A 24,326-nucleotide genomic window follows, 5' to 3' on the forward strand; every position below is an offset into this window, starting at 1 on the left:
GAGTCGAAGAATGAAGCCGAAACTTAGGGATCTATATATATAATACCTCGTACATATGCCCAGCTCTTGGGCGAATGCTCAATGACCAACAAGCGGTGAGGAATAACCCTGTACGTACTTCGTATTCCGTAGTAGTATATCCATGGAGAGTGGGTGTGTTGGCGAGGGTCTTGGGCTTGTTCCCTCTTTTAAAAACCTGCGCTAGATGCAAATTTCTCTTCTTTTCAGCGTGAATTCATAATAATTTGCCCTTTTGATACATACGTACACAGTACGTACCCAAGTAGTTGTGTAGCTATGGCCTCTTATACGGACCCATGGAAGGCCAAAAAGAGTGTTATGATGCCCATAATGTATTTCATACATCTAGATTGTCAATAATACCTGGCTCTTCATTTAAAATGTCCGTTACTACATTATATATATACACCGAAATGGTTTCATCCATGATGTCCATGATGGAATAGCTCCGTATCTTATCGCCGTGCGGAGCCAAAGCCAAGCGCAACGTCAATTCCCCTCAACATCATCCCGAATCCACTTTCCTTCCTGTTCATCATCTCCAGCCTGTTGAGAGTGACCCAAATTCCCAGTCGGGCTGAACCGGGTAGATGCCGCAGAACTCGAGAGGCGACACCGAGCACAGCGGTAAGCGCCAATCAATCGGCAAGAGGAAGCTTTCTGATCAAGGAGAGCCGTCGCAGCCGCGATCGCAACAATCCATATCCGAGCTCCTCTCCCAGAGGTATTCACCCGACCGCAGCCTTGATCTGCAAACCCACAAGCGTTCCCGTCTGTCATCGTCTCCCTCACGCTCCTCAACCCAAACGAGCCCGCATAAGATGCATCCGATTTCCGGTTCCCCGCCTAAGAATGGCGTGCCAGGCCGGGGAGTTTCTGGGCTAAATGGTCCCATCAGATCCCATGGCTTGAATACTAATATCCGCCAAAACACATTTTCTCCTCACAGCGGCGCGAAAAAGCTCGTCGTCAAGAACCTTCGTACCGGACCGCGGCTTAACCAGGAATCGTATTTCGATAAAGTGTGGTCGCAGTTGGATGCGGCTTTAACGGCTATTTTTGATGACAGGAAACCAGAGAGCTCGCTGGAAGAGCTATACAAGGGCGGGGAGAATGTCTGCCGCCAGGAGCGGGCAGCTTTGTTGGCTAAGAAGCTTCAGGATCGGTGCAAAGAGTTCGTCAGCGGGAAAATGCGCACGAATCTTATCGCCAGAGCTGGAGGTAGCACTGATGTCGGTACATTGCGGATAGTGATTGAGGCGTGGTCGGCCTGGCACTCCAAGCTAGTATGTGTGGCAAGGAAATATCTCGAATGGAGGTTCACAGCTAACGTTCTTTACTCCCCCAGGTTACTATTCGCTGGATCTTCTATTATCTCGACCAGTCATTCCTCTTGCATTCTAAAGAACAACCGGTGATTCGCGAAATGGGATTGATTCAATTCCGGTCATACATCTTCTCTGATCCGAGTCTGAAGCCAAAGATTGTGAAAGGAGCATATGATTTGATCGAGGCCGATCGAGGTGGATTTACAAAGGCATTGACAGATTCAAGTTTGCTAAGAGATGCCATTGAGCTTTTCCACAGCCTCGATGTTTATGGGAGTGACTTTGAGCCTTTATTCATGGCCAAGTCCGCGGAGTTTGTGAAGCAGTGGTCTCAACAACAAGCAGCAGGGACCCTGGCTGCATACGTCGAGAATTCCCACCAGTTGATCGAACGTGAGGTAGAACGGTGTGGGCTGTTCTCTTTCAATCGAAGCACGAAGCTCAAACTGTCCAATCTCCTGGATGAGACTCTAGTGACACAGCGAACGGACGTGTTGACCAACGAAAACGAAGTGCTTGGCTTGATGCGAGCCGGCAATAAGACCGCCTTGAAGCAACTATACGGGTTGCTTGACCGGCGAGATCTTAGTCTCGAACTGAAGCCTGCATTTAGGAAGTACATCATCGAGGAGGGTGAGGGTATCGTGTTTAATCAAGATCTGGAGGCCGACATGGTCATTCACCTGCTCCAATTTAAGCAAAAGGTTGACGATATTTGCACCGATTCTTTCGAGTCGAATGAGGAACTGGGCCACACGGTCCGCGACGCCTTTGGTACCTTTATGAACCACGGGAAGAAGATGGACTCTACAGGTGGTACTGACAACCCCAAGTCGGGTGAAATGATCGCCAAATACGTGGATAGGCTCCTTAAGGGCGGTTACAAGCTGCCACCAGGCCGTAACCCAGAGGAAGTAAGCCTGATGTCCGACGATGCAGAGCTTGACCGACAGCTTGATCAAGTTCTCGACCTCTTCCGATTCGTACATGGAAAGGCTGTCTTTGAAGCCTTTTACAAGAACGACCTTGCCCGGCGTCTTTTGATGAAACGAAGTGCGAGCAACGATGCGGAAAAGAGCATGTTAACTCGTTTGAAGAACGGTTTGTCGCATCCAAAATCCGTATTTTATGCACTTTGGCTAATGTTTGGTAGAATGCGGGTCAAATTTCACTCATAACCTCGAGTCCATGTTCAACGATATGGACACTGCTAACGATGAGATGACGGCCTTCAGGCGGTCACAGCAGGACGAGCGCAGGAGCCGGTTCGAATTCGAAGTGAGCGTGCTCTCTGCCGCCTCCTGGCCGACATATCCCGATGTACCCGTACGGATTCCATCGACGATCGCACGCTCGATTAGCAGATTCGAGACGTTCTACCACAACAAACATACAGGGCGCAAGCTCACATGGAAACATCAACTGGCGCATTGTCAGCTGACTGCAAACTTCCCCCTCGGAAAGAAGAACCTGGTAGTCAGCTCGTTCCAGGCGATTGTGTTGCTGCTCTTTAACGATATCCCCAATGGCGAGAGCATGCAGTACCCCCAGATCCAAGAAGCGACCGGATTGTGTAAGTGGATCCACAGCGCTCTAAAAGTCGAACAATCCCTAACATGACACACAGCGGATCCGGAATTGAAACGAACGCTCCAGTCTCTCGCATGCGCCAAGTACCGAGTCTTATCCAAGGACCCGAAGGGCAAGGAGGTGAACTCTGGCGATAAATTCTCGTACAACGCGAATTTCAGCGACAAGCAAATGCGCATCAAGATCAACCAGATCCAGCTAAAGGAGACCAAAGAGGAAACCAAGACGACGCACGAGCGGGTTGCTGCCGACCGCCATTTCGAGACGCAAGCTGCCATCGTGCGCATTATGAAGGGCCGCAAAACCCTCAGCCACGCCGAGCTGATCGCGGAGGTTATCAGTGCTACTAAGACCCGGGGTGTTCTTCAGCCGGCCGATATTAAGGGAGAGATTGAGAAGTGCGTATCCCCTTACTAACTACCCCGTTGTCCCCGGTTATTGTGTCTAACATTGTTTTGCCTTTTAGGTTGATCGAGAAGGAGTATCTCGAGCGCAAAGAAGGCACTAATCAATACAGCTACGTGTCATAAGGCATAATCTTTTACATGTTGAGAGTAGGTACTTTATTCACTGAATGCACACATTTGTACGGAGTATTTGGTATATGTTTGATTATTTAGGGGGACTATTTAGTATGGGGATCCGGCAATTGATTATACCTCTGGAGAAAAACGGAGTAACTCCGGTCTCACCAAGCCACTAAGATACTTGATCTCGGCCAGTGCCGATGGTCCTTAATTAAAGAGCTCGTGTTGGGGGGTAGACCAAAGAGGAAATCCGTGCCATATACATATTCACCGAGGTAGTTGGGATACTAATGATAGTGGATGTATAGTATCCGAATGCTTCTAATATCCACGAACCCCATTGGAGAAGCGTAAGCCTGCGCGATCAACGAGCAAAGGAACACCCCATGACCTAGAGCTATACATATACCCCACAGTCCTGGATCTGACAGCAGATCCGAGTTCGGCTGTCCCTTTTGTACGTTAGTCTCATGATGTCTCCAATCCCGGTATTCGTCCTAGTGGCAATTTGCATTGGCATTGGCATTGGCTTGAGATACTATATTGTAGGTAATAAGAAGGACCTCTCTATGAAGGACCAGACCAACGCCTATAAGCTGTGATAACTATCCCAGAATACATCTACAATACTATCTATAACTCATACAAGCAAGTAAGAGGTGGTCGGTGCACCAGGAATGCCGGCATACTTACCAGGTTGAGGTCCAAGAAAGTCCACTCGGGCGAGAGTGGACTAGAATACATTGCACAGCTCTGGATGCATCGAATTGTCCATTCCAAGAATGTTCTCTGGTGAAAACGCCCATTCGGACGACAGAAGACGCCTTTCTGGAATGCGGTGCCTGGCGGGATATCCCTAGAGGGTAAGCCGAAGCGCAGATCAGACCTTGGATGTTCATGTGAGCTGGAAAAAAAAGGGAAAATGAAAGGAACACGTCCTTGCTTGTATGAATGGACATGCTCGGGTTCCTTAAAGAGGGAGGGAGTGCCTGTACTCCCACACTTCCGACTATATTCCGTACAACGTGAGTCTCAACAGTACATATACAACATACTTGGCTATACAAGTTACCCGGACTCTTGAAGATCCTAGTGACCGAACCCACTTTTTCCCCATTAAAGATCCTCAAATCCAATCCGAGAGCTTCTCGCTGGTGTTAGCTTTGAGAATCTTGGAATCTTGGAATCTTGCCTCATACCCCAGTGGCAAACAAGTTCCCCTTGGATTACTCGAGAAACATTATACCACTCTCTTAAAATACTCAAAACCTCAAACTCCGTCAGCTCTTCAATTCAAAATATACCCAATCGAAACTGTCCACTTTTGATCAGCAATGCAGAGTACGCTCCACCTCTGATCCCCCAGATCTTCCCCACATATCTGACCGTTTCCCAGCCAAACATTTCTTCGCCGACCCAGACCACCTGGTTCTCACTGCGCTTAACTCGCTTACACTCACAAACCCATCTCTGGCCCTGGACCGACAGCACAAGATCATATTCCGCCGTCCAGATGCGCCCCGCAGAGCAAACAAGGTCTCCATCGTGACGGGTGGCGGTTCCGGCCATGAACCCGCATTTGCAGGCTTCGTCGGCCACGGGCTCTGCGATGCCTCGGTCGCCGGTACCATCTTTGCCTCGCCGTCCGCCGAGCAGATCCGCAGGGCGGTTATCGATCGTGTCCCCACTGATAACGGCGTGCTGATCATTCCTATGAACTATACCGGTGATGTGCTGAACTTCGGTATGGCCACGGAGAAGTCCCGTGTTGCTGGTATCAAGACTGAATTCTTTGCTATCAATGATGATGTTGGTGTTGGTCGCGAGAAGGGTGGGAAAGTTGGTCGTCGCGGTATTGGTGGTGGTGTATTGATTCTAAAGATGGTTGGTGCGTTGGCTGAGGCTGGGTGAGTTTATACATATCATGGTCTACATGCTATACCTTTACAGAAATCGAATCAATGCTAACATACCTTCATCAGTGGCTCCCTAGACGACCTCTATGCTCTAGCCCAGCTAGCCAACGCAAATCTAGTCTCACTAGGATCATCACTCGAACACGTCCACGTGCCAGGCCGTGGTGTACCCGAAGACACGATCCCGCACGGCGAGGTCGAAGTCGGCATGGGAATCCACAACGAGCCGGGCTCGCACCGCGTGAAATTCGACCTCGTCGAGCTAGTCCGTGGTATGCTTCTACAGCTACTCGACCACAACGACCCAGACCGCTGCTACGTGACCCGCACGCCGGAGGATCAATTCGTGCTGCTAATCAACAATCTCGGCGGTGTTAGCCCGCTCGAGCTGGCCGGTATCACAGATGAAGTCTACCGCCAGCTCCAGCACGACTACCAGGTCAACATGGCCCGCGTGATCCAGGGTACTTTCCTAACCAGTCTGAACGGCCTCGGCTTCAGCATCTCGCTGATGAAGCTCGTCGACCCAGGCCTGGGCGTGAAAACTACTATGCTTGAGCTTCTTGACGCCCCCGCCGAGGCAGTCGGCTGGTCTGCCCCGATCAGTGCCTCTACCTGGGAAAACAACCGTAACGCGGCCCCCGTGGATCTGAAGACCTCCAATCTCACCGAAGACATCCACAGCAACCTCCAGCGTAAGTTTTTCCATCGCACCCACCATTTTCAATACCCAAAAACTAACCCAAACAACCTCAGTCGATCCAACCCTACTCCAAAAAATCCTCGGCGCCGGCCTGCAGCGCGTAATCGACGCCGAACCCGAAGTAACACGGTACGACACAATCGTCGGCGACGGCGACTGCGGCATCGGACTAAAGCGCGGCGCCGAAGCAATCCAATCCTTCCTCGCCGACGCCTCCCCACCACTAACCACCGACATCGTCAGCACCGTCGCGCGGATCGTGATCGTCGTGGAAAATGTCATGGACGGGACATCCGGCGCGATCTACGCGATCTTCCTGAACGCGCTCGCACACAGCTTACTGGCGCAGAACACTACCTCGCCGACGGCGATCACGACGGAGACGTGGGCGAAGGCGCTGAAGTCTTCGTTTGCGGCACTGGGGAAATACACGCCTGCTAAGCCTGGTGATCGGACGCTTATTGATGCGCTATCGCCGTTTGTGGATTCGTTGCTTGAGAGTGGGGATGTGAGGGTTGCTGCGGAGGCGGCGCGGCAGGGGACTGAGTCTACGAAGGATATGAAGGCGAGTCTTGGGAGGAGTGTTTATGTTGGGGGGGGAGGAGGAGTGGCTTGGGAAGATTCCGGATCCTGGCGCTTTTGGGTTGTCGCAGTTTTTGACGGGGCTTGCTGAGGCTGTTTAGGATTTGGTTTTCTAGGTGGTTTCTTCGTATACATAGCGGCATATCTGGCCCCGAGTTCTCTGTTCATGGTTGTGTCTTGATAGATATGGTCATTGATGATAATGATATTCTTATTTGGTTGATACATTGAGTGCTTGTAGTTGTACATGGCGAAGAATAAGGTATAACAATCCAACCCTTCATAATGTCCAAGGGATGAGACATCTCTGACGAGCTCGAGGAAGTACAAAAGGCAAAATCTATCTATGGATGAAGGTGGCCTACTAGCTTACAAGCATCTACAAAGGTCGTATCCATAAGATCTTTCTGTAAGATTCATTGCTAACCAGCTCTGCCCTAATTTGACGCCGCCCGAGGATTCCCTTTGAAAAAAAAGCAACGGGTAGGAGCCCGTGCAAAGAACTTAACGCCGAAAGGTCTTTTTATGTAGTCCATCCCCTTAGCCAATCGTGTCTTGGCGGGGACTAGAAGCAAGGGAGGAAAAGCACGCGAGGGAAAAATGAAAGAACAAAGGGTATCGAGATCGATTACATGATAACTTGCCCATGGAAAACGTTCATGGGTTCGAGATGCCGTGCAAATAGCAGGGATCATGTCAACGTGAGGCATTAGGCGTTTAGCTGAGCAGGACCAGGATGACGGAGTCGCCACGAAGGAACCTAAAGATAAGGCAGTAAGGTTAGAAACTGTTTCAAAGATAGCAAAGAGGGACGAAGATCCGTCCACGGTTGGTTCACGTACATCTTGCTGATGAAGCGGTCCTTGTTCACGCCCTTGCCCTTGACACCCTTGGGGTACTCGGTCCACATCTCCTTGACGTTCTCGAGAACCATGTTGAAGTGGCGATCAAAAGCCTTGACACGCGCCAGCAGCTTGCGGTTGTTGCGGCAGGAGATCAGGACCTGGGTGTGGGTGCGCGTGGCGGTCAGCAGGAGCGACAGGGGGCCGGCGCTGAGCTCATGCGACTCGACGAGAGAGACCTCATATTCACTATTAAAATGCAAGATGTAAAGTTAGTTTTATGTGCTGTATGTACTTTGCGCAGCTTGCATGAGGATGTGAAGAAGTCGGTCGCAAAGTTTCCGAGACGCGGGCGTCGTAGGCGAACCCCACAAGCTCGAGAATCAGAAACTCCCGATCAAGAGACCATTGATAACTCAGGATGAGAAAGGTCGCATAGGAAGGGAAGGGGGATAAATCAATTGTAAAGAGTGGACTTACGTGAGCTCGCTTCTCGGCTTGTTCAGAAGGTCCCTAGTCGGCTTGTTAGATGATTGGTTCTGAATGGAGCTAAGAGTTATTGATAGGGAAGCATACTGAATCTGGACTTCAGGAGCAGTCGACATGGTGGGCTCAGAAAGATTGCTGGTATCAAGAGATGCAGTTGAATCAGAAGGTGCGGTTGATGCAGGAGATGCAGGAGATGCAGAAGATGCAGTCGATTCAGAAGATGCTGTAGGTTCAGACATCTTGATGGTTGGCGGAGAGCAGAGGTCACGTGAAGCTTCTCACAAGCGCCTGAGGAAAATATTAGGCGCCTCAGGCCTTAGGCACCAACTTCCGGCCATTTCCCGAGGTCGCGATTGGCCGCAGTCACGTCGCGTCACGCTTGTTTGGAGATCTTTCGTGATAGCTTGACCCGCGCATGCAAGGCTCCTTAACCTCACCCCTTCCTCACTCGTCTCTCTTCCACTTTTGTCTGCTCATGCAGAGCTAGTGGAGAGATTATTGCTCTTTTTTCCCTGTTTAATTGGTAAGAATTGCTTTTTGCTTTTCCATGCCTATGTTCCCTCTGCGAGGGGATTCACAATTGCTAACATTCCAGGCCTGCAGATAAAAAGACCCCGCCACTACATACTCCTGCATAACCTGCCATTCTCCCGGTCGACGAGATCCTAGATATGCACTGCTGATCGGCTGGCTCGCTAATAATTGCCGGCTCATTCCAGATCCTGAGTGAAAGGGCTTTCTTTCTTTGATCGACAATTTCGCTCCGCTTTCCCCCTCTTTCTACCTGTCAACATCTTCGAACCTCGAGTCTCTTACCCCGACCATACTTGAATACCCTTCAGCCTCTACCATTCATTTCAACCCCAGAATTTGATCCACCGTCTTGCATGGTGGACAGACAAAGGCTGATGAGATGGAATCTCAGGACGGTATCGATGTCCGCCCTATGAGGCGTATGTTTTCCATTACCGATATAATGAGGGCGATGAATGGCAGCTAAACATGGTCATCATACAGTGAAAGTTCTTTACACATTCGACAACGACAATAAAACTAATTGCCTTGCTCGGTGGCCACACGTGCTTGACATCCAAACGGCATTTCTAGACGAGAACACTCCGGTTGGAGTGATTGAGTTAAAAATTTGCATCCAGGCAATCGTTTCTGCTAGGTTTGACTTCCTGATCCCCGGATGACCAAAATAGCATACTTACACAGTTCCTCGTTCAGCCCGGAGCTTGTGGGTCAATTAGGAAAGGATTATACCGTCTATGCCTACGACTATTCCGAATTCGAAACCCCTCTTGTCGGGCAAGGCATGCTATCTGGGGTGCTGGCCACCTTCTCATCGGCGACTGAGACACCCAACAACCAGTCGAAGACCATAATTACTGGCCGAGTTTGCAAGAGCCCCCTCAGTGGTCTCTTCTCCAAAGGTGCCCAAGAGACGTTGGAGGTCAAGCTACGGCTGGTGCCTGTCCCAACTGTCACCCAGAGTGAGTACTTAGCCAGCATGCAGAAGCATCGGAAGTTGACCAATGGCAATTCAGGCGACTTTGACACGCAATCATGGACAAATTTTATTCGCCAAAACCCCGCCCTTCTGGAATCCTCAAGAAGCCAGAGCCAGAACGACAACATCGGATCCCCGATCCATCAATCTGGGATTGAGAGATTCCACCAGCTCTTGAGCGAAGGCTCCACACCACGAGAGTTCGCTACATTCCACCACAATGGATCGGTCCGCTCGGTGTCGCCTTCGCACTCATACGCTGGCAGTCGGGTGTCAACACCTGGTGGATGTCGAACACCAGCTCATCAGCAATCCTACCCCAAGCAGAGCATTCCCCATAGCGATATGATTCGCCCGTCCTCAAGTGCCTCCATGCGAGACTGCGACAACCAGACCCAGCTTTCACACGTCTCACAAAACAACACCCGAAGAGGGTCCATTCAGTCAGGGTACGGCAGTGCTGATGAGGAATCAACGGAGGCCCCCGCCCGGAAGAGGGCCAAGGTGTATCAAGCAAGCTGGCCCGGAAAGTCGGGTATGAACATCGAAAGACAACCAAGTTCGCTTCGAGTTGCAGCCAGCACGGCGGCCTCTGTACGAATCCACCGCCCAACTCCTGTAAACCCCGCTCTCACCGTCGACCATTCACACGAAGAGCCCGTCCGTCCACCCACCCCCATATCTCGGCCGTCTGATTTCCCCCGCCGAAGCCGACCCACGGCTAGCTTGTTGCGGGAGTCGTCGAGCATTAGCATTGCCTCATGTCCCGCTTCGTACAGTTCTCCGTACTGCATGAGCGATGACATCCCTACCACAGACGCTGGCGGCCCCTCTCCCGAGGATACTCGTTACCAAGGTCTCTTCGAGCCATCCTCCAACATTCCATCATCTCCTCCAGTGTTCGATAGCCGGTTACCAAATAGATCAAGCCCTGTGTTGCCTACCATGTCTCTGGAGAACGACTCCGGCTTCATGAGCGCAGGGCCGGACGAGACCATAGACGATGACTCCGTTATTCCCCTAGGTGATCCCAGAACGGAATTGTCTCGTGGGATAACTCGAGACAAGTGCTCTGTCCGTTCTACCGTGCAGCCATGCTCTCCAGTCAGCATTGTCAGTGCCGCACAAGGGACCAATAAGGATCATCTCCCCGTCGATGATAACTCAACGGAGCAGATTGCAAAGCAAGCACCGCGTTCGGTATCTCGTGCTCCCCCTTCTCGCCCCGCTCAATCCCGCCCCGCATCGAGGCCTTCTTCGAGTTCTGGTGGACAACGCTTGGCGCTAAAACCACTCGCGCCGGCACCACATATCTTCCACGAAGTTCCCCAAATGTTTCGTGCAATCCCGGCTAGTGACCCCATTGTTCCTCCTCGGCCTACTGGGCCTGTGGATGTCACTTTCATGCCGTGTGAGACAGCTGGTTCCAATCCCAAGCAGTCGAAACAATCCTCGAAGCCAAAGTCAGTGCCGAAGCAGGTGACTAAGGCGGTGCCAAAGAATATAAAGGCACGCTTGGACAATGCGATTCTCAACGGGCTGATTCCGCCCTATTGCGAGAATTGCGGCTCCATCGAAACCGCCAGCTGGCGGCGAGCCTGGGTGAAAACGGTGAATGGCGGAGAGAGTCTTGCGGAGGATATGATGAGGTCTTCTCCCATGCTCTATTGGGATCCCGTGGACCGAAACGACAAGGGTGAAGTGAAAAGCTTCAAGATTTACAAAAAGGCTCTCGAGCAGGACGATAATGATTGGGATCAGATGACCTTCTGCAATCCTTGTGGTTTGTGGCTCCACAAATTCAAACAAATGCGCCCGGAAGACAAATGGACCAAGCCAGGAGCAGCGAAGCCGGCCACCAAAAAGAACAACAAAAAGCGTCCTTCGAGGAACCGCGCAGACGGCCAGGCCAAGTCCTGCCCTGCTGCCAGAACTCGGAGCAAGGCCGCACCAAAGAAGTCTTCCGCTTCCTCCCCAGCACCCACTGAAGCGTCTTCCATCCATCCCGATGGGGAGACCCCTCACATGGAAAATGACGACGACGATGATCAGGACGGTGAAGCAGATTATTCTCCCAACGAGTCTTCTCGATCCATCAGTCCTGATCCTGAGTTGGAAGTGCCGTTTGATACCCCAGGACGCCGTTGGTCCAAGGAGGACGCTAGAGAGGTACTGTCACGCGCCATCAAGTCTAGCCCAATGAGCCGTATGCACGCCCGCTCTGCTCCAGTGACAGATGCCAACAGTCTCACCCCCAAGCCTTTGAGAAGGTCACTTTTCAATAATCCTCAGAATGAAGGCCCTTTGAAGGAGCTTGATTCTTCTATGGTGAACAGCTGCTCTCCACGTCGCAGCCCTCGCATTGCCTCCACAAAGGATGACAAGCCGAATCAGCAGAAGGAGAACCTTGCACCCACCCCGAGTGATGGCCTCGATGATCTATTTGAAAGTCCCTCCATCGGATTCGATTCAGCAAGCCCTACTCCCCGTCGACGGAACCCGCGGATCAACGCGATTGACAAGCGTTTGTCTTTGCCCGCAAACTCCCCTAGCCTCAACAAACGTAAGGATCTAGGCTCCATTATGTCTCCAGCGCGACTGTCGGCAGAGCGCCTGCAGCGTATCCAATCACTTCACGGAAGTCCTCAGTCACCTCCACGGCAACAGAAGTCCCCGGCCAAGCAACAGCCTTTGGCACCACAGCTTGCAAACGACAGTCTTCCGGAGACCTTCGAGCCCCTTGATGGCATGATTCTCGACATTTTCGATGATGCTGCCAAGGCCGATGCTTTCTTCGAACTGGAGAACACCAAGTTCGCTGGTGACAACTGGGCGGAGTGGCTTCCAACGGACTACGCCTCCCCTGCTGGATCTTGCGAAACTCCTGCCAACGAGCTGCTCAACGCTCTATTCTCGGACCATCACAACGAGAAAGACAACTTCAACCCCGATCTCCTTCCCTTCAACTTCACCGATGTTATCGTTCCCGACTCGGGGTTCTTCAGTTCGGATGCTCTCGCTACCAACGACGCACCCAAGAGCCAGCCCGCTGGTGCAGACACCGAAGGCCAATAGCCACCTTCTTTGTCTTAGACCGGGAGTAACTTTATGAATGTTTTCCCACATATCAACCCGATCATGTTTACTTTTTTATTCTTTTATTTGTTTTTTTGTTGTCTTTTAGCGATGGCGTTCGGTTTATGGGTAGATCTCGTTGCATACAGCCAACGGTTCCTGACTTGCACCTTGAGATTTATGACCTTTTCTTATTTGTTCAAACTGATGACCTGGAGTATCTTGACAGGACTCCGATGCTGTATTCGCTGTGCCTGGTGGGTGGAAGTGGTGGTCTTTGTCAGGGATACCCTTTTTATGTAGCTCTTATGATAGTACGAAGTACGAAATCAAATCAAATCGCAATAATCATGCCCTGCCTTGTAGGTAGACTGCTTTAATAAAATGATTTACCTAGGCACCGGTTGAATCCAGTGACCCTGCCCGCGAGCTAAAAAAAGGCAAGAGCAACCCAGTGTCTATATGTAACCTAGGGTTCCGTATAGTCACCTGCTACAACCAGTAACTGAGAGGGAACAATGGCAAGAGCAAAGGGCCGTTGATTTTAGGCAGGCACGTGGGATGTGACAATATAAAAGAGCTCCCCCTACACTTTCTCCTCTTCTCCTCTTCTTCTCTCTTCCTCCTCTCCTCTTCTTCTCTCTTCCTCCTCTCATCCCTCTGACCACCATCTCACCGTAGCACCATGAGACAGTGTAGGCAGAGGGACCCGTAGCACATGCTGCTTCACCTACCACAGGGACCATAACATTACCATATGTATGAGGTCCATGTAGGTCTGCGTCAAACATCAAACCGGGCTTTCTCGTGGACGTTCCTGAAGTCGTGGCTCTCATTGCCACTTGACGAGTCCCACGGAATACATGAGGGGTGTAAATCTCCGTAGCCGAAGACTCGTACGGCTAGCCACCTAGGCAGTCACAGCACCAACTACATTCCAACCACCCTCAATTCTTATAAGTAAAGCTCAATGTAAAATTTTGATTGGGAGAAGCTTTGATCATAATCTCATACGCAAAATGCAAAAGCCGGGGAATCACAGAGGGAGAATCACAGTGACAGCATCGACATCCCGGGCCCGGTCAAACAGACATCTGCTCCCTAGGCTCTAATAGAGGGCATTGACAATGTCACAACAACTAGGCTGGCTTGTGCTCTTGGTATATTCCAGCCTTATACCACACCCGGGACAAACCCCTCAGAAAAACGGCTATGTATTCAAGTCCATCAACTCATGACCCATTAGTCGTAGAAGATACTCTTGAACTTATGTGTCGCATTGACAACATTCTCGTAGATCTTATAATCTAGATTCATGACAAACACACAAGTCAGTCTCTAGCCCAATTTACCTCGCAGAGGGAAGAATTCGACAACATACCGCAATCAGCTGGGTCACCCCACTCTGTCGAGCCCAGTACACGGATTCCGTATCCCTACAACACCCAAAGTATTAGCATCCACTCTATATAGCCATGGAAGCCCAAATCAAAGAAATTAAGTATATCCCTCCGGAGGCAGTGTGGAACATACCTGTCCACCCTCTAGATCAGCCACCTTCCCCACAATCTCAACCAGCTTCCCGACTTGCAGACGCGCATCAGACTTCAAGATCAGCGTGACATCGCCATTGGTTCCGCAGGTGAGCGTCCCCGTGTTACCGTGCAGCGCGGTGACGGTGCCGAGTATGCGAACGGTGTTCGAGCTAGTGCTGGAGGGGTGGAAGGCGTGGAGGTGAGAGGGGAGGATACGGGGGGTTTGGAGTGACATTTTCGAATATTGGCTGTTTTTTAACTAATATTGAGACCTCCGATTCGAGGGTGTTGAGCGTGATGTTTTTCGTTGCCTAGGTTGATGCTGGGAAACAGCGGGGAATAAGTAAGGCTGATCGGCGCGAGGCGCGGAACGCGTGGTCACGTGGTGATTAAATTAGTATGAAACTGGCTAATTGGACTTTTTGAGATGGATATCTGAAAATACTACGTGGACGTAGGCTTAATGGGGAATTTGGCTTCAGATTGAGCGGAGAGAAAGAAAGACTACCCAGGTATAAGAACCCAATTTTCGAGTTAATGCAGTGAATGCCTACTTCTGCCCTCCTGCAGCTCTTCGATATCATCACGTGGTCACATATATCCAGCAAAAGCTTCGGCCTCGATAACGTCGGTTCAACAAATCACCTCCACACCATACTACGGAGCAAACCTGGCGCAATTTTCTGGTGTTAAATTGCAAGCTAGGAAACGGGGCTCTACATCTCAATAATAATCAACATCCACCCTCCTTCCACATACCAGATCAGATCACAATGCCTCCTCCATTTCCATCTTCCCACCGGGGAATGACCAAAAACCCCGTTAAGCCTACTCGCTACCGTCCTGGAAAGGCTGTCGCAGAGGAGCCCTCGTCTGAGGAGGAAGAAGAGGAAGAGGATGATGAAGCTGAGCGGGAGGAGCGACGAGAACAAGAGCGTCGCAGACGAGCTGAGGCACTGCGCCGAGCGAAAGCGCCTAAAGCGAGCTCATTCCCAGCCTCTGCAGTAGCAGCCCAAAAAGCCGAGGAAGAGGACGACGAGGAAGGGTTCGTCACCGAAGAAGAAGAGGACGACCAGCCCAAGCCTGCACCAAAAGCAGTACCACAACCTACGACTGACGATGTAAAACCTACTGTGTCCAAAACTACCCCGGAGAGCGACGAAGAGGAAGAAGAAGAGGAAGAAGAAGAGGAAGAGGAAGAAAGCTCCGAAGAAGAGAGTAGTTCCGAAGACGAAGCACCTCGCCGCATGCTCATCCGGCCAACATTCATCAAAAAAGATAAGCGCAACACCGCACCCTTATCAGCCGGCCAGACGAAAGCACAAGCAGACGCAGAACGAGCAGCAGAAGCCGAAAGCCAACGCGCCGCACAACGCCAAGAAAAAGCAGACCAACTAATCCGCGATCAACTGGAGAAAGAAGCGATAGCGCGCTCAAGCGCGAACCGCGCCTGGGACGACGACGAGCTCGTCGAAGCCGAAGACGAAGAAGCCATTGACGACACGGACGGCCTGGACCCGGAAGCTGAGCGCGCGGCGTGGACACTCCGCGAGCTGAAGCGCGTGCAGCGATCCCGGGAAGCGATCGAAGCGAGCGAGAAAGAGCGCGAAGAGATCGAGCGCCGGCGGAACCTCACCACCGAAGAGCGCGAGCGCGAAGACAGCGAGTTCATCGCGAAGCAGAAGGAGGACCGCGATGCTACGCGCGGCCAGACGGGCTTCATGCAGCGCTATTTCCACAAGGGTGCTTTCTTCCGTGGGGATCTTGAGGCGGAGGGTCTGGATCGGCGTGAGCTTATGGGCGCGCGCTTCGAGGATGATGTCAATCGTGATACATTGCCGCAGTACATGCAGGTGCGCGACATGACGAAGCTTGGAAAGAAGGGCCGCACGCGCTATAAAGATCTTAAGTCTGAGGATACTGGGCGGTTTGGGGATGGATTGGAGAACAGGAGGAGGAGGGATGGGCCCCCTGAGGGTGTTACGGATGAGCGGTTTATGCCTGATCGTCGCGGTGGTGACGATGGGGATCGCGGACCGACGGGTGCTAATGCTAGCGTTGTTAGACCCCGGCGCAGGTCGAGGTCGCGTTCGCCTCGGCGGGAGCGACGTGATGATAGAGACTCAGGTCGGTTCGAGCGGAGCCGGTCTAGGGAGAGGCGGAAGCGGAGTCCATCGCCCTATGATGATCGGGAGAAACGTCGGCGAGTGGACAGTTCTTGATGATTCAGAATGTGAACGGACAATGTTGATATCCTGCTTGGCGGTTGGAGTTACGGCGCCAGTCCATCACATGTGCATGGTGGGATCTTCTACATCTCAATTTCGAGCAACCAATATGCCAATACCCTTCTATGTATGTACATGCACGTAATGGAACATATCCTCTCCTGGAGGAATTGTATTGTATGATATCTTCTGGCCGAGAAGGACTTTTGTACATGATTCACAGCAGATTCCAAGAACCGGTAAGAAATCCCTCAGATCGACCGTCCAAACTGGTACTTGCATGACTTCGTGAAGGGAATGCCGGTGCCGGAATCAAACATCACCAAAGAGCCGCAGACTAAGAGCGCCATAACCACCCTCGAGTATTTCAAACGCCGTAGATCTACCACGCTAACAAGCATACATTGATCAGCCTGTAGCCTCCAAATATCCCGGTAATGGTAATCCGAATGCAAGCTCATGAATTATTTAACACCCGCCCTCTCAAGCACCTTCTCCCTCTCCATAACCGGATCCCCAAAGCGAACCAAGAATACCGTCCGACTAGGCCACAGTTCCGTGGGCTGGTTATGCGCCGAGACCTTCGTCTCGAAGCCACACCCGTCACAGACACCCTCGATGATGCCGGCGACATAGGCAGCGCAGTTGAGCATGCTCATGTCGCGGGGCGCGCTGACATATGTGTTGACCATTGGGTCGTTATCGGTGATCATGTATTCGTTGGGAGTGTCTGGGGACACCGAGTGCTCGAGGGCATCTGCGGCGCGGCCGAAGAGGAGGCGCCAGAGGGGGCCATGGATCAGGTGCAGCAGGGTTATGATGCGGAGGGGTCGGTTTGGGGGTGAAGAGGAGGTAGAGGAGCTTGAGAGGGCGGAGGAGGAAGTTGAGGTTGAGCGGTAGAAGAGGAGGTCGAGGAGGCGGAGACCGAGGGGGTAGCCTTGTTCATTTAATCTGGGTAGAGGGGTCGTTAGCTAAGGGTTGTTGGGCAGTACATGGCAATATTTGTTTTAGGCTGGGGAGGAGATTGCATTGGATCAGGGGGTTGTCTCTTACCGTTTCTCCAGATCTTGGATACCTGTTACTCGTCGTTGAGCATATGTGACCATCTCCCCGAATAGAAAGGCGAAGCTCGCCCGGCTGAGCTCTGCAGTACGAGTCCGGTTCAGGTGTCGGTCGTAGATGGTCTTGCGATTCGAAGGTACACGCAGCCCAGGGGACGGTTGTGATAGCTGTGAGTGCTGCTGTGGTCTGTCGCTACCTGACGATATGCCGCCATTGCTCATAGATTGCATCGTGGCATGTCGATGTGGTGCCGCCATGGGAATGGCGTTGCGATTTGATTGAGAGGCGAGGAATACGGATTTGAGAGCTTGAGGATCTGGTGAAGTTGAGGTATCTATGGGAGGTTTTGAGGTCGCATGGGGTTGATAGGTGGATACAGTACGGCGGTGCACAACCCTCTCGGGTGCAATCCTGCAAGATTTTACTTCTGGGCTGAGAAACTACAGGTTTGGCTATGAAATACTAGGAAAAGATCTGAATTGGGAGATATTTGTAGAGGAAACGGCCATTCATTTGATACTAATATACGGAATGTCCTTGCTATGACTTCAACTCGACACAGCACATCACTCCAGATATCCTATGCCGATTTGCGCAAAGCAGTGACCTCCACGTCCAGAGACTAGCTGCAGAGCTAGAGACTGCACACTGCAAAGCGATGTATGATGTCGATGATAGAAAGATTTGACCAAGAAGGAATCCTGTTTCTGAGAGACAATTAGCAACCGTCTCGACTGCAAAGTTGAAATGCAAAGAATTCATAAAAAGAACAGCCAAATAGTTCTCAGACATCCAAGGAAGATATTCCGCTCAATGCCGCCTTGATTGGGTTCAAGCGACGGCTAGCGTGGAAACTGCGAATGTAGGAAGATTTTCATCATCGAACGGCGCGAGGCCGTTGGCTGGGGGGAATGCAGTGCAAGAAGAAAAAAGAAGTTGCAAACTTACCAAGTCAGTTAAGCAGAGTATATGTGATTCTATTCACATATACTCTGAAAGTGTCGGGCTCAAGATCGCAGTTCAAAGCCAGCATTGAGACTCTGAAAGCGAGGTGGTTGAGGAAGATGAAGAAAGAAGAATTTTCGGGCCGGGCGATGGCCTTTTTATAGGGCCAAGTGGACCTGCAGCTTCTTAGTCGAAAAAAAAAGTGTCCACTTGGAAAAAAAAGAAAAAACCAAATGGCTGGGAATTGTAGCTAATTATTAGCTAAAAGAATTAAAATCTTGTTGGGTCTTATTTTCTAACAACTAATACTCCGTAACCCCAGTCATATCGTTTTTCATAGATTCTACTAAAAAGCATGTACGCCCAACAATGAACCACCAGCTGTAACACAAGTGATCGAACCAAACAGGCACCAAATACGCTCATAAAAGAAGAGGTGAAGAGGAAGAAAGAGCCAAGGTCATGCCAAAGAAGCATTTCCTCCTCTTCAGCTACTTGAAGCTCTTCTGCTTTTGTCGAGAATTCCAGTTCAACGTCTTGGAGATGCTGTGCACCCAGCCTTCACCCTGCCCACCGGGAGGCAAGACATTGGCGAAGGGATATCTCGAGGCTGATACGGTAAGATAGTCACCGGGATGTAACTCAACCCTGGGATGTGTCAGTCATATGCAGACCCAGGTGCCAAACCAATGGCATATGTAACAAATGGAACAAACTCACCTGTCTCGTCCATCAAAGCCAGCCCATGAGCTCGTACGCGCATCGTACGGCACACCCATGCGCAAGACAATGGTGTCTGGTAGGATAATTGGTCGGAAGGATAGGGTGTGGGCGCAGATGGCGGTAACAAGAATGACGGGGTTATCAGGGTGAGAAAGAGAGCCACCAGCGGCGAGGTTGTAAGCAGTCGATCCGGTCGGGGTAGCAATGCACATTCCGTCAGCAAGCAGGGTGGTGAAATGCTCGTCGTCACCAAATATTTCGATTTGAGACATGGCTAGCGAAGATTGGTTAGCTGTGTCTGTTTCTGTTGTGACACCTAACACCTAACACTGAAGGAGAAGGCATACTTGGGTTTGGTCCCCGGTCAAGGACTACGTCGTTGAGAATTTCATGCACTCGATCTGGGGTGTGCGTCAATGTATCCTCCCCTTCCTCTCCAATCAGTTCCTCTACCAGGTCACGTTTTGATAGAGAGGGCCCGTGTGGGTCGTTTAGTCGCGCTTTGCTGCGCATGATGGTGCACTCGAACCGTAACCGTAGGCTGACGAAAACGCCATCCCGGAAAGCATTATTGAGGCTCTTCTGGTAATCCGCAAAGTCGAAATTGGTCATGAAGCCTAGTGAGCCCAACGCAAAGGAGAGTACGGGCGGTACGATGCGTTGGAACAGCCAACTCGTGTATAGGACGGTTCCATCTCCACCGAGCGTGATCACAAAATCAAACAAATGCGGCTTTTCATGCACGAGCTGGGGGTCCCAGTACTTGAGCCGGCCTTCAGCGGAGGGTTCGTCTTCTATCAGTTGCAACGCACCGAAGTCCGGATGCGTTTCGAGTCGCCGCTCGACGTAAACCACGTACGCAGAGTCGCGGTCCTTGGAGAGTAGCCACCTTGTAAGCTTTCGAGTCAGGCTTACCAGCGATTCGTCCTTCGCCTTGCTGACCACGAAGACAGTCCTCACGGTGAGCCTGAGCTTGATGCTGCCCAGCTTCTTGGATAGCTTTCGCACATTCCAAGCCATATCTGATAGCTGTCTTTTCGTAAGATGCCGGGATTCGAGAATTGCAGGTATCGCTTTCTCGTCCGTATCTAGCACCGGGATCGGGTCATCTGGCTCGAAACCTTTGGTATTTGTCACGGGTTGAGCCTCGTCCACTGTCCGTGTTATATCTTCCAGATCTTCCACATCTTCTGTACGTTTCAGGTGGTGTGGTGGTGAGGTCCATTCGCTCGCAATAAGGGAGTGAACGTAGCAGGCGGTCGTCAGGTCATCCTGAGCTGGGTGAGATCGGACCCTCGGCTTGTCCATCATAACAAGGGAGGATTTGCGACGGTGGCTGCAGTCCGGATAGAACACGACCTGTATGACGATATGCACTTAGTATGGTACTATGATAGGAGTCAAACTGCTTACCTCCAAATGATTCTGAGCTTCGGTATCACTCGCCCCTCCATCGTTCTATGATGGCATTGGTCAGTCACTATAACACTCCGGCCCACCAGCACTTACATCATCCATAGCTGCCTTGTTCGTTGTGCACTGGAATTTTTTGTTTGTCACTGTATCATGTCCAGGGTGTTGGTGGCATGAAAGAAAGTAGGTAGATAGCTGGTGGTATACCCCACCCTCCCGGTGTTGGTGGGCCGCAGATAAAACAGGGATGAGGTATCTTTTCTATGGCTTGTCTATAGAAAAGCTACATATACATAAGCTCAAATTTTGTCCACTAGCTCAAGGAAGATTAAGATCACTAAAATCGACTTATTTTCACTGCATACATCTTCTTGCATCTTCTCTGGCTACGTTCGTGAGATAAGAAAGTTATGTCTATGGGGACCGGGAGCTTGGCACGACTATGACGTATACAGTTCCACCCATTTTCCGGAGTATCTACGGAGTATATAAATCTCTTGAATGACCTGATTTGTGGAGATTTTGTCTGTAGTCATAGATTGCATACACAGTTCAGGCTTGCCTCGGAATACCTCATTCTCACGCTTTTTACGGAAGTATATCGCAACATATGATCTCGTAGATTTTCTCGCTAGTTTACTACCATACTTTACATCGAATTCTTCATCTCTCTCAATGCTGCCATCACCTCCACAGGATCGGTCTTGCCAGTTGCCTTTTGGATCTCGGGGTCCTGTGTGTTTAAATGAGCATCGGCATATACAAGGGCAAAGGATAAGGAACTTACATTGACACGCATAAACACATTGTGAAGCTAAATTTTTGTCAGTCTCGACTAGAATATCGCTTAGGTTCAGGTCTTACCTTTTCGTCGCCGATGGTGAATTTCCCTTGTGTCTGCATGTTCTGGTCCGCAAATGCCTGGAGCTTCTTGATAGGCTCGCTCTGCGACACTGCAATGCAGAACTTGACATTGGCTTTTGTATACTCATGACCGGGCTAGGAGGAGTCAGTATGAGACTTGTATCAACACGAAAAGGCAACCCTACATAAACCTTGGTGTCATCAGGCAGAGCCGCGAGGGTCTCGTTCAAGGCCTTGTGCATCTCCTTCGCATTTCCTTCAAAGAACCGACCACATCCTAATTTCCAAATCAGTTCATGATACTCGACAGGCGAAGGGTGGGATTCTTGAAAATGATACACATACCGCCAATGAACAGAGTATCGCCCGTGAAAACAACACGCTGGCCTCCATCTTGCATATAGTAGCAGACGCTGTCTTGCGTATGACAGGGAGTATGCAATGCCTTCACTAAGATGCGATCTCCGATCTTGAATTCTTCGCCATGCGCGGGAATCTTGGTGACGGACGCGCAGTCTCTGCCACCAATGACCTGAAGGCCCTTGAATTGTTTCAACTGGTACAAATGTTAGCTCGAGATAACACCCAATGACTCGAGAAAGCATGCATACAATTTCATCGTTACCGCCAGCATGATCCCAGTGGCTTCAGCAAATGTCAGTAAACCGGGATTTTTTCCTCTTTTTACCAGCCCATGAAAGCTCTATCCACATACTGGTGAGTGTTAACAATGGCCGTCAGGTCAATCTTGCCAGAAGCAATTTGAGACTTGAGCTCCGGCGCAACCCTGCAGTTCCACATAATCAGTTCAGCTCATGTAGTCTCAACCCGCTCTAGAATGCAACTCACTCAGGAGGATTAGCGGGATCAATAATAACCGACTGCTTAGTCGCCTCGTCCGTCACGAGGTAGGCATAGTTGTTGCCTTTCCCCGTCCCTGTAAAATTGATCTAGAATAAGCAATCATTCCTCCTGCAATATTACTACCAAGTAGCCACTGTTGATTGGTAATATATATGACGGACCGGAGGATCAACATACACATAGGAATTGATTGGATATGCATGGCTCTGGCTTGTGACCTGAATAGAGGCGACCTGGTTCCAAATAGTTGTGTCCTTAGAAAGTTCATCACCAACGATGAATCAAAATAGTGCGGGGAGCTCTTGAAAGAGATACATGACAGGGTGGATCTCGGATTACCAACGTCATCCGGAAGAACTATTTTCCAATTCTAGCTTGACAGCTTTAGTAATGCCACCGCTTTTGATTGGTTGCTCGTTACTCCGTGCTCCGTACTAGCTATCTTGTACAGGGTATATTGGTTTGGGGGTTCTCTAACGCTGCCAGCAGCGTATGCATTTTGTTAATTGGAGAGAAGCCCGTCTAATTACTCGATACCACACCCAAAGGTCGACTGTCCCATTTCTCGAGGAATCCCCATCCATGTTCCAGCAGCTTATCCGAGAGCTGGGATGGAGCGTATTGCGAGTCATTTCTAACATGTTTGGGTTTCGAGACTCGATTCTTGGCAGGTCGAGCGGTAATAACTGACTTGGGCTTGCCAGTCTGCTTTCTTAACTGATCTCCCAACATATTTGTCCAGTGGTGTGGACTTTCATCGCAGGCTCGGAGAACATAACTCTGCGGGCATGACTGCCTGTGGAACTCCCAGGCAGGAGATGTCAAGATATGCGCGATCCACAGATACAGTGCCTCGGAAGGCGCATCTGCCGATATATCGGTTGTGTTCTTAAAGGCTAGATCATTCACCAGATCTTCCGTCAAATGTCTCAAGAACGCAGGATGACTCTCTGCAACCTTTTGCAGAACCGGGTTCCATTCCTTGAATGTATCATTCATCGAATCCCCGAGTCTAGAATGTCACAGTCAGCATGTACTCCCCGACGACATATGCACCCCTGAAGACACACAGCCGAGACAAAAGCAAAAACAGGGGGGAAAATCAAACTCACTCCCGACCACTAGGGATCAAGAACCCCCGCTCAAGCAAAACAGAAGGCAAATACCTGACCCCAGTCGCCGAAACATTACAAACCGAGACAAGCTGCATAGCGACCGAAAGAGCCTGATCCCGTTTCCGCTTCTTGGACACAGGATCCACCGATCCGCTGGATAGAGGCTGCAGAGCGTCACACAAGACGGCCCTGACAGACGCACCGTCTTCATGGGTCAATGCAGGCGCACCGGAGTCGTCACCAACACCGGCCCAGTAATTGTCCCACAGCCACTCGAGCGAGCGCTGCGCAGCTTTGCGCAGTACGACAAGCGACGGTGGCTCGCGGTGGGTTGCTTCATGGCGGAGTTCCACGAAGGAGGCTGGGAGGCCTAGGTCAGTGGCGCGCTGGAACATTGTTCGGCGAACGCCGTGGATCTTGGTATCCACGAGACCAGTTACGAAGCTGAGTTGGAGCGTTAGTTATTTGAAAACGGGATATATGTATGTGAAGGGGAGTTTGAATTCAAGACATCATCCCAAGGGAATCGGACTGGGTTTTCTCTCTCATCAAAGTAAAAACAAGAATCAGGTACGGCTCAATACTCACCGACAGAAAGCTGCAGAATAAGTAGCACGAATTGAGAAGATGGAATTCCTCTGCGCATCATCGTGGAGAATAGCATCTGTCAACAACGCCGTAGCTTCAACATGATGCGGTACATTGCCGCGTAGCTTCCAAGCTTCGACCTTTGATTCCGGACATCGTTAGCAACCACATAAAAACTGGACATCGCACTCATTCTGTCGCCCATGCATATGTAACATACCACTGCACAGCCATGGGAACGCAAATCCGGTCCAGCGTACGCAGACGGAGGATAAAACTCGTCCCGCACTTCCAACAACTGAGACTTGGTTTTCCAAGCTGTGAAAATGACCTTTGCCATTTTCGGCGCTGGGTTTGAAATGAGAAATTAGAAATTAAATTCGACTCCGGATGCGTAAGCTTT

At 50.7% G+C, this 24,326-nt stretch overlaps 10 protein-coding genes across 10 annotated transcripts; 4 read left to right on the forward strand and 6 right to left on the reverse strand.

Annotated features, from left to right (window-relative positions):
* Positions 1-611: 611 nt before the first annotated feature.
* On the forward strand, positions 612-3,469 carry N7518_000823 (cullin family protein; the record flags this gene model as incomplete). Its single annotated transcript, XM_057181751.1, has 5 exons — positions 612-1,307; positions 1,370-2,450; positions 2,503-2,922; positions 2,977-3,337; positions 3,406-3,469. 5 exons carry the CDS (start codon positions 612-614, stop codon positions 3,467-3,469), a joined length of 2,622 nt encoding a protein of 873 aa, XP_057047101.1.
* Positions 3,470-4,800: 1,331 nt separating this feature from the next.
* On the forward strand, positions 4,801-6,758 carry N7518_000824 (uncharacterized protein; the record flags this gene model as incomplete). Its single annotated transcript, XM_057181752.1, has 4 exons — positions 4,801-4,807; positions 4,863-5,373; positions 5,449-6,077; positions 6,139-6,758. The coding sequence occupies 4 exons, from the start codon at positions 4,801-4,803 to the stop codon at positions 6,756-6,758; spliced, it is 1,767 nt and encodes a 588-aa protein (XP_057047102.1).
* A 626-nt stretch (positions 6,759-7,384) lies between these two features.
* On the reverse strand, positions 7,385-8,237 carry N7518_000825 (mRNA splicing protein SMD2; the record flags this gene model as incomplete). The annotated part of the gene is made up of 4 exons (XM_057181753.1): positions 7,385-7,427; positions 7,510-7,758; positions 7,990-8,022; positions 8,086-8,237. The coding sequence occupies 4 exons, from the start codon at positions 8,235-8,237 to the stop codon at positions 7,385-7,387; spliced, it is 477 nt and encodes a 158-aa protein (XP_057047103.1).
* Positions 8,238-8,911: 674 nt separating this feature from the next.
* N7518_000826 (putative GATA transcription factor (Ams2)) lies at positions 8,912-12,586 on the forward strand (the record flags this gene model as incomplete). The annotated part of the gene is made up of 3 exons (XM_057181754.1): positions 8,912-8,951; positions 9,016-9,169; positions 9,217-12,586. 3 exons carry the CDS (start codon positions 8,912-8,914, stop codon positions 12,584-12,586), a joined length of 3,564 nt encoding a protein of 1,187 aa, XP_057047104.1.
* A 1,242-nt stretch (positions 12,587-13,828) lies between these two features.
* On the reverse strand, positions 13,829-14,356 carry N7518_000827 (putative ssDNA binding protein Ssb3; the record flags this gene model as incomplete). The annotated part of the gene is made up of 3 exons (XM_057181755.1): positions 13,829-13,893; positions 13,968-14,022; positions 14,120-14,356. 3 exons carry the CDS (start codon positions 14,354-14,356, stop codon positions 13,829-13,831), a joined length of 357 nt encoding a protein of 118 aa, XP_057047105.1.
* A 538-nt stretch (positions 14,357-14,894) lies between these two features.
* N7518_000828 (microfibrillar-associated 1 family protein) lies at positions 14,895-16,343 on the forward strand (the record flags this gene model as incomplete). Its single annotated transcript, XM_057181756.1, has 1 exon — positions 14,895-16,343. One exon carries the CDS (start codon positions 14,895-14,897, stop codon positions 16,341-16,343), a length of 1,449 nt encoding a protein of 482 aa, XP_057047106.1.
* A 470-nt stretch (positions 16,344-16,813) lies between these two features.
* Positions 16,814-17,641, reverse strand: N7518_000829 (trafficking protein particle complex subunit 5; the record flags this gene model as incomplete). Its single annotated transcript, XM_057181757.1, has 2 exons — positions 16,814-17,300; positions 17,403-17,641. The coding sequence occupies 2 exons, from the start codon at positions 17,639-17,641 to the stop codon at positions 16,814-16,816; spliced, it is 726 nt and encodes a 241-aa protein (XP_057047107.1).
* Positions 17,642-18,847: 1,206 nt separating this feature from the next.
* N7518_000830 (putative NAD+ kinase) lies at positions 18,848-20,597 on the reverse strand (the record flags this gene model as incomplete). Its single annotated transcript, XM_057181758.1, has 5 exons — positions 18,848-19,004; positions 19,077-19,353; positions 19,427-20,438; positions 20,493-20,537; positions 20,589-20,597. 5 exons carry the CDS (start codon positions 20,595-20,597, stop codon positions 18,848-18,850), a joined length of 1,500 nt encoding a protein of 499 aa, XP_057047108.1.
* A 544-nt stretch (positions 20,598-21,141) lies between these two features.
* Positions 21,142-22,422, reverse strand: N7518_000831 (uncharacterized protein; the record flags this gene model as incomplete). Its single annotated transcript, XM_057181759.1, has 9 exons — positions 21,142-21,225; positions 21,280-21,306; positions 21,357-21,491; positions 21,542-21,633; positions 21,702-21,912; positions 21,968-22,001; positions 22,072-22,143; positions 22,206-22,293; positions 22,398-22,422. The coding sequence occupies 9 exons, from the start codon at positions 22,420-22,422 to the stop codon at positions 21,142-21,144; spliced, it is 768 nt and encodes a 255-aa protein (XP_057047109.1).
* A 320-nt stretch (positions 22,423-22,742) lies between these two features.
* Positions 22,743-24,263, reverse strand: N7518_000832 (rRNA-processing protein LAS1; the record flags this gene model as incomplete). Its single annotated transcript, XM_057181760.1, has 4 exons — positions 22,743-23,232; positions 23,333-23,779; positions 23,924-24,063; positions 24,144-24,263. The coding sequence occupies 4 exons, from the start codon at positions 24,261-24,263 to the stop codon at positions 22,743-22,745; spliced, it is 1,197 nt and encodes a 398-aa protein (XP_057047110.1).
* Positions 24,264-24,326: the final 63 nt, after the last annotated feature.

This window comes from Penicillium psychrosexuale (genome assembly GCF_028828465.1).
Source record: "Penicillium psychrosexuale strain IBT 29551 chromosome Unknown utg000001l, whole genome shotgun sequence".
NCBI classification, from domain to species: Eukaryota; Fungi; Ascomycota; class Eurotiomycetes; order Eurotiales; family Aspergillaceae; genus Penicillium; species Penicillium psychrosexuale.